This window comes from Malania oleifera, chromosome 5 (assembly GCF_029873635.1).
Source record: "Malania oleifera isolate guangnan ecotype guangnan chromosome 5, ASM2987363v1, whole genome shotgun sequence".
NCBI lineage: Eukaryota > Viridiplantae > Streptophyta > Magnoliopsida > Santalales > Ximeniaceae > Malania > Malania oleifera.
In genome coordinates, this window is record NC_080421.1 from 51836359 (window position 1) to 51848514 (window position 12156).

The window sequence follows — 12156 nt, forward strand, 5'->3', positions numbered from 1 at the left end:
GCCTCAACAGTTAACACTCCCCTGCACGTGCAGTCTGACAGTTCATGGAGAGATAAACAAATGATAAACAAAACCAGGGTCTTAATTTCTGAGAAATTGTCAAAATTTCCATCAAAATGTTCACTTTCCACCGCCCTCGAAATTGAAATGGCAGTCAATTTTAATCTTGCAAAATTTCCATGAATCATCTGAAATTTATTGAAATCTCAAAATATCAGAGAAATTTTAACTACAAAATAAAATTTCCTCAAACTTAAAACTGGAGATTCGAAACCCAAACAGAAATTTCTCTCTTAATTAATCTTTTTCTTTAAGGAAAATTTGAAACTTCATAATCAGTCATCCCATTCAGACCTTGTGTCTGATCCACACCCATTTACCCCTTGCATGTACTCTTTTCTACCATGCCTAAATTCCATACATCGTTTTTCGTTTTCTCCCTCCTCTTGGCCGGCAGCGCAGCATCCTCCTCCGTCTGTTGGCGACGAAGCTTCCTTGTCCTCCGGCTAAGACACAGCCTCTTTTGGCAAGGAACCATCGCCGAAGACACATCGCTGGCGGCGCACAGGCCCTACACTCTTGCGATCTGCAAGTGGAAATTTCAAGACTGTTTTCCTGCTTCCAAATTCATGAGAAATTGCCTCCAGCTGCAATAAATTGGGTTTTCCCTTGAGATTTTTGAAACAAAATTGAAGAAAATTCAAGTGATAGTGCATCATCTTCTTCCAGCATTCTTCTGCAACATCTTCTTCCGAAATTTTGTTCTTTCCAATATGTTGTGCTTATTCTTTCGATGTTCTTTGAAAAGTAAAAGAGAAAAGCAATAGTTCGGGGGTCTTTCGGTTCAATTTGAGTTTGGTTAACAGTTCTTGCGAATCTCCTTTGCCTTGTGTTCTGCGTCTCCTGTTTTTGCAGCTGGTACGCTTCCTTCTTCATCCAACCTCCAGTTCTTTGATTTCATATTTCTGTTTGATTCGAAGGGTTTTAGGCTTAATGTGATGATGAGTATGTCTTGAAACCCTATATAGTTGTTCATTATGATTTATTGTGAACTTATGTGTGTTCTTGATAATTTTTGTTTCCATGAATATTTTTTAAAATATTAGATAGTTGTGGTCAGTCTTTGATCTATATCTTTTGTTTTCATTGTTGCTTCATTGATTGAATTTTGTTTTCTTTCTTTCGTTTTGCTTTTTTCTATTCTGTTGTTTTGGTTTTGTTTTTTCACCAACCAAACAGATCCCCTCTCCAAACTTCCTTTCCCGCCTTTCTTTTCCTTTCTTTTCTACAAAGATTAAAACAATTCCAAGGATTCATGTTTCTTCAGCCCTAAAATCCTGAAAAAGCAATAAATATTTTATGGGGATTTGAATCTTGAATTTAGATTGAAGAATTCTTGCAATCCCTCGTTGCTTAAATATTCTTCGATTGATTTTTGTTAGCAGCACCAATTTTCTTGCGTCAAAGGGTACTTACTGTATGATTTTTTAAGAGGTTGTCATTTCCTTTTTAATTTCAGTCATTGATGAGATCTTCTCCTCTCTTGTTATTTCTTTTCTTATTACTATTATTTATAAATTTTCCATTAGTTGGTTAGTACTTAGTAGTGAAGATTTTGTGTTTTTGATTTGTAGACTTAATATATGCATTTTTGTGTTTTTATTTTTTTCATTAGCAAGTTTTAGAATGTACAAAATTTTTCGAAAAGTACTATTGCATGGTTTTTAAATTTTAGTCTAGCTTGGATTCACACCAAAATTGTATGCTTTAAATTTATTTATTTATTTATTTTTAAAATGCATTGTATTGTGTGTGTGGTTTCTACTAGTTGTAGGGTGTGATTTAGAAAATTTTCCATGTGAAATAAGTTTGAGAAAAAAAAAAAAAAGCGCAAACATTTACTTCGCTTGTGTAGAAAAAATTCTTTGTACACACATCTGGTCTCAAGCCCGGGTAAAGGAACAGGGTTGTGTTAGGTAGTTGACAGCCAGCGTAAAACTTTGTCAGATCTTACTATCATGAATTATTATCAAATTCACCTAGGTCAAGGGAATAGACCGGGTCAATATAAAAGGGAGAGGATAAATAAGTTAGCACAAGAAACTAAGATTAGATTAGCAACTTGGAATCTAGGAACTCTTATGGGAAAAAGTACGGAAATAGTGGAAATAATGTTTAGGAGGAAAATTAACTTAATTTGTCTTCAAGAGATGAAATGGGTAGGAGAGAAAGCTGGAGAAATTAAAAAATCAGGATTTAAACTTTGGTACACTAGTATAGAGAAACATAAAATTGAGTTGAGTATTATTGTGGATAGACCGAAAAGATGATGTAGTAGATGTTAAAAGAATAGGGGATAGGATCATTAAAATCAGGATAGCTTTAGGCTTGGAGATAGTGAACATCATTAGTGTGTATGCTTCCTAAATAGGATTAGTAGAAAATGTTAAAAGACAATTTTAGGAAGATACATATAATGTTTTACAATGGATACCAATGTCTGAAAAGATATTCATAGGGATTGATTTGAATGGTCACGTTGGAAAGTCATATAGGATATGAGAGGATACATGGAGACCATGGATATGGAAATAAAAATGAGGCCGGTATACAATATTTGATTTTGCCTTGCCTTACGATTTGGTTTTGTTGAATACTTGCTTTATAAAAAAAGAAGAACACTTAATACCCTTCAAGAGTGGGTATAATAAAATCCAAATAGATTTCTTCTTAACTAAGAACAGGGATCGTCTATCTTGTAAGGATTGTAAAGTGATTCCAGGTGAATGTTTGGCTACAGAACATAGAGTCTTAGTCTTAGATATACATTAAAAAATGGATGTGTAACATAAATCAATGCAAGAGAACTAGATGGTGGAACTTAAAAGAAGATAATATAGTAAAATTTAAAGATAAAACGAACAAAGAGTAGGGGATAAGGTTGATGCAAATACTATTTGGAATAAAATGGCAAATTCTATCGTAAGGATAGAAAAAGAGGTTTTAGGTGAGTCCAAGCGAAGATACTCGGGAAGTAAAGAAAGTTGGTGATGGGATCAAGAAGTCCTAAAAGCTGTTAAGACAAAAAGAAATTGGTATAAAATACGATAAAATTGTAAAAATATAGAAAATCTTGTAAAATATAAAGAAACAAGGAAAAATGCAAAAAAGACTTTGTGAAGCTAAACATAGAGCTTATGATACTTTTTGTTCTAAACTAGATACAAAAGAAGGAGAAAAAGACATTTATAAACTTGCTAGAGTTAGAGAAAGAAAATGCAAAGATTTAGGTGATGTAAAATGTATAAAGGACGAGAATGATAATGTCTTAATTAGAGAAGAAGACATAAAAGAGAGGTGGTAGGGATATACTTTGATAAGTTGTTTAATGAAAACCAAAAGAAAAGATTGAACTTGGAAGTGACAAATGAGGGGAAGACTAAAAATAGAAGGTTTATTTGCAAAATTAGAGACCGTGCAGTTGAGATGGCATTAAAAAAGATGAAAAATGGGAAGTTTATAGGACCAAATAGGATACCAATTGAAGTTTGGAAATGTTTTGGGGAAAAAGGAATGTTTGGTTAACTAATCTATTCAACACTATTATAAAAACCTAGAAAATGCCAGAAGAATGGGGGAAAAGTACATTAGTACTTGTGTACCCTAGAATATGATTAAAAACAAAGATTTCAAAAAATCAATTTGGTTTTATGCTTGGGAGATCTTCAACAGAAGTTATTTATCTTTTAAGAAGTTTAATGGAAAAGTTTAGGGAAAAGAAGAGGAACTTGCATATGTTTTTTATTGACTTAGAAAAAGCTTATGATAGAATACCCAGGGAAATTCTTTAGTGGGTCTTAGAAAAGAAAGGAGTTTGTAGTAGTTATACAGAGGTCAAGTGACTAGTGTTAGGACTGTAGGAGGTGAATCTAGAGATTTTCCAATCACAATAGGTGTACATCAAGGTTCTACTTTGGGTCCTTATCTTTTTACTTTAGTAATTGATGAACTAAGAATATCCAAAGTGAGATCCCTTGGTGTATGTTGTTTGAAGATGATATTGTGTTGATTGATGATAGTAGGAGTGGAATCTAAGCTAGAACTTTGGAGAGTCACATTAGAGTCTAAAAGGTTCAAGATTCAAGATAAGTAGGAATAAGACAGAATATATGAAATGTAATTTCCGTAATGTAATGAGTAGCATTAGAGAGAAGATTAAACTTGATAATCAAGAGGTTAATAGCATTGATAGATTTAGATATCTTGGATCCATTATGCAGGCTAAAGGAGTTGAAGAAGATGTAGTACATAGAATTAAAAAGGTTCGGTAAAATGGAGGAGTGTGTCGGGTGTCTTGTGTGATCGTAGAATACCCTTAAAATTAAAAGGAAAGTTTTATAAGACTGCGATAAGGCCAGCTATGCTTTATTGTTCAAAATGTTGGACAACTAATGAAACAGGTACAAAAAATTGCCGAGATGCGAATGTTAAGGTGGATGAGTGGTTTAACATTAAAAAATAAAGTAAGAAATGAACACTTAAGTAATACTTTAGGCATAGCACTGGTTGAAAATAAGATAAGGGATGAGCAACTTAGATGGTTTGGGCATTTGAAACATAGGCCTATTAGAGCACCTATAAGGAGGAGTGTGTTAGTTATTGTGTTTGACATGAAAAGGGGTAGGGGTGAAGCCTAAAATATCTTGGAATGAGGTAGTGAGGAAGGATTTAATAGCCCTTAATCTAATAGAGGAAAACACTTTTGATCGGGTGAATTGATGGAAAAGTATCCATGTAGCCGACCCCACCTAGTGGGACTTTAGGCTTGTTGTTGTTGTTGTTGTATTGAGAATTTGAAGCTAAAGATTCTTGCAAGACGGTTATGAATGATATTTTTCATACTTTTGAAATTGTATGGAAAATTAAAGTTATATACTAGCTACAACATTTTATTTGGTCAATTATATTTATTTTTTTGGTATCTATATAATAAATAATATTTAAATAATTTATGGTTTCATTTTCTTTAATTGAATATGTCTAATAAGATTACTTTGTCGCAATTATTGTGCCTTATACACTACATACATCATTGATGTATTTTATTTGTAATATTTTAATTACAAATCTTGCATTATTATGTTTATTGACAATTTCCGAAGTTTGATAAAAGAATTCCATGCTTTACTAGTAATTTCCATCATTTTTTAAAATTGGAATTGAAATCGACATCGATATTGAAATTTCCATTGAAATTTCTATATTTTTGTAGCCTTGAAATTTTTGTCGAAATCGAAATCAAGACCTTGGAACAAAACCCATTATTAGGAATAAGATAATTCCTAACAAACAAATGATAAACATGGGCAACAAAACTAGAACCTAGAGCCTCTTGGCAACTAGCTTTGATACCATGTTAGGTTACCACTTCACCTAAAAGCTTAAGCTATTAGGTTGTGGACCAAGAACCTTAATAATTAATTTAATATATATGTGTGTGGGTGCCTGTGTGTTTTCATTCGTATCATCTATAAAATTTAATTTTCCATGCATCGCATGAATTATTATCTAGTTTATTAAAGAATGCAAAAAAGAGAAATATGGCAAACACTTTCTTCTTGTTGAGTTTTTCTGACCTCTGAGTTGTTGGTGGATCCTCATTCTTGAACATAAAGAGAGCAGCATTTTATTGTTATTTGAAAGTTTCCGCTTCCAGTGACATATTGGAACACAATTTTACAGAAAGAGCTTCAATAAATGCATACAGGGAAAGATTAGACGTTGCATCACTTCAACAAGGTCAGGGAAAATCATATATGGTTCAGACATCTTCTACAGAGGCCATTAGATTCACCTGTGGGAGTTATTTGATTAACGTTAGCTTGTGGACCAACAGCCTTAACAATTAATTTAATATATGTGTGTGGGTGCGTGCGTGTTTTCATTCATTGAATCTATAAAATTTAAATTCCCATGCATCACATGGGTTACTATCTAATTTATTCAAGGATGCAAAAAAGCAAAATGTGGCAAACTCTTTCTTGTTGTTGGGTTGTTCTGACTTCCGAGTTGTTGGTGGATCCTCATTCTTGAACACAAAGAGAGCAACATTTTATTGTTACTAGAAAGTTTCTGCTTTCAGTGACATATGCACCACAATTTTTCAAAAAGAGCTTCAATAAATGCATACAGGGGAAAGATTAGAGGTTGCATTAGTTCAACAAGGTCAGTGAAAATCATATGTGGTTTAGATTTCTGCAACAGAAGCCACTAGATGCACCATTGGGAGTTATTTGATTAATGTGGAGGGCACCTTAGGCAGGAGGAAAAGATGATATAATAAAAAGAATAACCTTAATCTCAATGGAGTGGGGGAAAACAACGTTTATAACCAACCCAAATAGTTGGGAAGAGCTTTGATGGTGATGCTGTTGCCATTTTGCAAATGCATTTATGCTGCTATTTTCATTTTTCCTAGCTAAAGCAGAAACAATTTCCCCAAAGTTGCCTTTTTACTCATGTCCCGTGGAACAAGAAAATGGGATAAAAAAAGTTCTTGTTAATAAAGAAATATGTCAAGTATTAAGAACTGATTAAGAATGAAAAGGAAAGATTGAGTTAATGTCATTCCCCACAAACTTTTTTGACCTTTTTGGTACACCCTAGATACAGTTGTTTTACTATTTATATGAGGCCTTCCTTGGTGATGGGATCTTTTACAATTGATGGTGGACATGTACATTGTTATTTTACACATTGATCTACATATGAGTTCCATTCAAGTCTTGTTATTTTTATTTTTTATTTGATTTTTTTTTTAAAATCCAGCCCAGCCCCTCTTTTTAACTGATTATTTCAGATGCTGATGTACAGATTATCAAGAATGCTGATCTTGAAGAACTACGAGAGTTGGGATCTGGTACATATGGAACTGTTTATTATGGGAAATGGAGGGGAACAGATGTTGCTATTAAGAGAATAAAAAAGAGTTGCTTTGCAGGGATATCATCAGAGCAAGAACGATTAGTAGGTTTCCTGCAGTTCTTTCATTTTTTGTATTCTTTTTGATCATTCTGTAATGATTTCAATATGTTTATGGCATGCCCACATTCTTCTCTAGGAACTGAATCTGCGTGAATGCTCTGCAAAGGCATAGATTCTAGGATAATAACTGTATGTTTAGAGTGTAAATTGGCTAAAATGTACCCAGAAGGAAATATAAGGTGCTGTAAGCAATATGGTCTGGAAATATATGCACTTGAACCTTTCATTATTTGAAATGTTACAATTATTGGCACATTAGTATTTTCTGATTTTGTGGCTGCTATGCATTTATTTCATAACTGCGTGCTGTAAGCAATATGGTCTGGAAATATATGTACTTGAACCTTCCCTGATTTGAAATGTTACAATTATTGGCACATTACTGTTTTCTGATTTTGTGGCTGCTGCGCATATATTTCATGACTGCAAACATTTTGAGCCTAGTTTTAATGCTTCTTTCATTGCATTATCCCAAAGAAAAACCACTTTTTCTGGCATTTAAGATTTTCATCTTATTAGTTTGTTGGGAGGAGTTTACATAGTGTTAGCTGAGGATTAACTAGAAGGTTAAGGCTAGGATTCGAGAAGTTACTTTTGAATTTCTATTTGGTGATTGACTATAGATTTGGTTATTATTGCCAACAAGTGTGTTGACTCATATTTGCATACCTATGTCTGCTTCGGGTCTCATTTGTAGATTGGATATTGGGAATTCATATGGTCATGTTAACTGGGAGTTTTTGCTGTGTTTGTTGGAAAATGGGTTTTGTAAGAAAATGGAGTCCTTGGATTCATATGTACACCCCTTTGTGAAGTTCACTGTGTTGGTCAATAGCAGTCATTTTTCAGTAATTCCACTGGTCTCAGACTCTCGGACAGTCAGACAAGGAAACTAGCTCTTTTTTTTCTATTCATAATTCTTATAGAAGCTTTAAGTTGTATGTATGATAGTTAAAGTTTCATCCGAAGTTTCGTCTTTACAGCTGGCATTTAGCTTAGCATCCTCCATCTATTGTTTGTAGATGAGCTGCTTCATTATTTGTATTGTATATCCAGGCTGGCCGTGGTGAGAGAAGTGAATGAGATAAATGTTCTTCTAATGGTTTGTATTGTAAGGCCAACTATTTATCTTGTTTTTTACCTTTGGGTAGTCTGCCAACTTATTTATAGTCTCCTTTTATATTCCTGCTTAAGGGGCTTGAAGATATGATTAGTCACAAAGTGATGGGATGAGAAGATGAAGAAAGCAAATTTGGCCTGGTGAATTGGGGGATATTTGTAGACCTTTAGATCAAGGTGGACTGGGGGATCTAACTTTGTGAAATTTTAATATATCCTTATTTGTGAAATGATTTTGTGGATCTGCTATATAATCTAGTCTATGGCGAAGATTTGTGGCTTTGGAAAATGGTGAAGAGAGGGGTGGTTATGTGTCATTTCTGGCTAGTGGTTCTCACGGCATTGGATTGTGGATGAGATTTGTTTATGAAATCCCTCACTTTTAGGGTTGGGTTTAGGTGTTATTGTTTCTTTTTGAGGTGATGTTTGTTGTATGTAGACTCACTTGAAAGATGTTTTTCCTGATTTATACTTGATTGCTGGGGATAAACATCCTAACGCAGCTAGTTGTATTGGAAAGGGCAGGATGAGTTTGCTTGTTTGCAGTGTGGACTGCAACGGGGAGAAATTTTTGTTCTGGAGACCAAGTGAGAGTGGCGTGTTCTCAGTGAAAAGCTTCTGTGTCAGGGTGTTAATTTTCTGTGGAGGAGTTTTCAGTGGTCTATAATACCTTGTGATGTTGATTTTTTTTGGTATTTAAAACTTTTTTCTGTGGAAAGCAGTTCTATATCATATTTTGACTCTTGATAATCTGAGGAAATTGAGTAACTTAATTGTTAATTGGTGTTGTGTGTAACTTTGATGGGAGGTGAGTAGGTCTTCTGTTTCTTCATTGCTGGGTGCTAGGAGATTATGGGAGTGGTGTTTCCCTTTATTTTCGACTTCATGGTTGATGCCTAGGAAGTTCGGGCAGTGTTGGGGCTGGTAGTTTATTGGCATGGTAGGAGGGCTCAGGTTGGATTTGTTGATATGGTATTCCAAGATGTATAATGTAGTGTATTTGGGCTGAGCAAAATTGTTATGTGTTCCAAGATCAGGAGCAAATTGTGTAACAATTAAGAGAACTCTTTTCCGGACTTTTATTCTATAGGTGTCTACATTTTTCCTTTTGCTTCAACGGGTAATTTTCGAGTTTTTAGATGCTGTGAATTTTCAGAGCTGTAGCTGTTTTCTGTTTCCTTTTCCTTTCTTTTTCTATTTCTTTTTCTTTTCTTTCTTGTGGCTTTTTTTCCCCCCGGTCTACCTTCTTGTATGCATCCTATGCTCTGTTGGCATTTTTAACAAATTCTGTTTATTCAAATGGAAGAAAAATCTTGTTCATAAGTTCTCATATGCCAACTGTTTGGGATTCCAATGTAACCTTGGGCGTGGCGGGAAGGGGTATGGGATGAGAGATGGGCTACCTCCTGATGTTGTAGCCCAGGCCTAGCAGGCCTAAAGTGGACTGAATATGTTTTTTCTTAAAATAAGTTCTCATAAGCCAATGTGGGCTATGCATGAAAATGACATTTCTTTTGTCCATTACAGACCAAAGACTTCTGGAGAGAGGCACACATCCTTTCAAATCTCCATCATCCAAATGTGGTGGCATTTTATGGGGTGGTTCCAGATGGGGCTGGAGGAACATTGGCGACTGTAACTGAATTTATGGTGAACGGGTCCCTTAGGCATGTCCTGCTCCGGAAGGATAGGTAATTAATATTGTTCTTCTTAGCATGTGTTTACCCCTTCTAGTAATTAATAATGTTGTGGATCATTTTGCAGATCACTGGATCGTCGCAGAAAGCTTATGATTGCCATGGATGCTGCTTTTGGCATGGAATATTTGCACTCAAAAAATATTGTCCATTTTGATCTAAAATGTGACAACTTGCTTGTTAATTTGCGGGATCCGCAACGACCCATATGCAAGGTAGAATTGGAAGCAGGCATTTGCCAGTTCCTGCAACTAGATTCTTGTTATGCTTTTTGGATCCTATGTCTTGTATGACGCTTGCTTGGTCTTTTTTTTTTTTAGTGTTTAGTTTCAAATTTTTTCTGGAAGAAAGATTGTTTTGGGAGGTGGGGTTGTCACATCAAGGCTGTGTTTTTTTTTTAATAAACAAAGTACTATATTAAGACTTCCCAGAAAAAAAAAAATTATAGCATTCCTCCAACCAAATTCCTCATAACATGGAACAAAGAGCACACTTACTCAGCCTCTCAACTTCCTTATCCTTCCCAAAACCAACCAAAGAAATAATCAAGAGCTCCTTAACCGAATTTGCACCTACCCACACTTCACCAAGAACTCCACATAGTTATTTCACAACCCCCATCCAAATGAACAGTGTAGAAACAAATGAGAACATTCTCAGAGCTACTCCCACACATGACACAAGGTAGGGTTTTATCTAATTTTTTTTTTCCAATAAAAGATTATCGGTATTATTCTTTCAAGGCTCATAGACCACGGGAAAAAGCCTTGGTTTTGGAGGGGAACTTAGATTTTCAAGTGAAAGATTTAAGATGGAAGAAATATCATTGTGATTATGAACTAAATGAGCAAAGAAAGATTCCTAAGAGAAGTTCCAAAAGAGTTCAAGACCCATTTACTACAATCACTCCCTGTACAAATACGAAGGGAATCAAGGGAAGTTTAAAAACAAAATAGCATGTTCCTCTTTTTCATGTTTCTGGCAAAATGAAAATTTCAAGAATTCAAATTTCTGTGATCATTGGAGAAGTCTAAAATAGGAGAAAAATGAAAAACACAGAGAAGATAAAGATGGTGGGAAAGACCTAAACAAGAGGAGCATCTCTAACCCAAAAATCCTCCCAGGGAACCCTTAACACCTTTTCAAATTTTACAACTCAATGTGAAACAAAATAATTGAGAGGCTTAAGAAAAATTTCCTGGGGCTCACATACTTAATAGTACCAGATCTAGAATCCCAGTCATTCTGTTCTAGCCTATATTTTCAGGAAATTAGCTTATGCTGCAAAGAATTGAGCTCTAAAAGTAACAGCCATAACCACTTCCCACTAAAGAGATGTTTTCAGATACCAAATTACTCAGGCCCGAGTCCCCATTGCTCTCTGGGTTATAGACAATCTCCTAGTGAACAATGTGGTTTCTTTAGAATTCCAAGGTCCCAATAATATAAGATCCCTCATCGAATTCCAAGGTCCCAATAATATAAGATCCCTCATCTCCTTTTTTAAATTTACAAGACTCTAGAGAATGGAATCTTAAACAAGGATAAATAATACAAGGTAGAAGAAGGACAAGCTTGATTTTAGTGATCCAATCGCACTAAAGAGGCGGTTCCATCCAGCCTCCTGGATACCTTCTCAACTAATGGGATGTAAAAGGAAACAATTGTAGGATTACCACCTAAAGGAATGCCTAAATACATAAAAGGCTAGTTCAGAATGCCATGCCCTGCCACTGCCACATAATGGGAAGGTACATTAGAGTCAACATAAATACTTAAAATTCCACTCTCGGTAAAATTAATTCTCAACCTAGAAACCTTTTAAAAAAGTTTCAAGATAGTCAACACATAAGAGAAACTATCTATATTCTCTCAACACACACAGAAAAAAGGATCTCGCCGGCAAACTATGAGTGAGAGATACACACATCATCTAAGTCCCACTTATCCCTTCTAGAAAATGCCAACCATCCCTCTATCTATCAGTCTGCCCGATACATCCAGAACTATAGTAAAGGTTTCCCCACCTAACACCCCTGGAAGCTCTAAACTAATATCTGGTCTCTCTTCCTCTACTATGACAAAAAGTTATGGTAGACAATGGACCTTTAATTCACCTCCTCCACCTACTCCTTAGACCTTTTCTCTCTATCACTGTATTATGAAACTTCCAATGAACTCAATTGTAGGCCTTTTCAAAATCTAGTTTCAAAACTATACCTGCCTTCTCGCCTTATTGGCTACCAATGCATCTAAAATCCAGCACTCTCCAATAAAAGCAATTTGAGCAAGAGCA

At 35.0% G+C, this 12156-nt stretch overlaps 1 protein-coding gene across 3 annotated transcripts in view; it reads left to right on the forward strand.

Annotated features, from left to right (window-relative positions):
* The window catches only part of LOC131155543 (uncharacterized), a 53098-nt gene that overhangs the window by 11167 nt on the left and 29775 nt on the right, over window positions 1-12156 (forward strand). For 2 of the 3 annotated variants that reach the window (XM_058108764.1, XM_058108763.1), the window contains 3 exons: window positions 6874-7026; window positions 9691-9854; window positions 9928-10075. In XM_058108764.1, coding sequence (XP_057964747.1) covers window positions 6874-7026; window positions 9691-9854; window positions 9928-10075 — 465 coding nt within the window. Of the gene's footprint in view, window positions 1-6859; window positions 7027-9690; window positions 9855-9927; window positions 10076-12156 lie in introns of those variants that run through there. The other variant, XM_058108765.1, reaches the window with a different exon arrangement.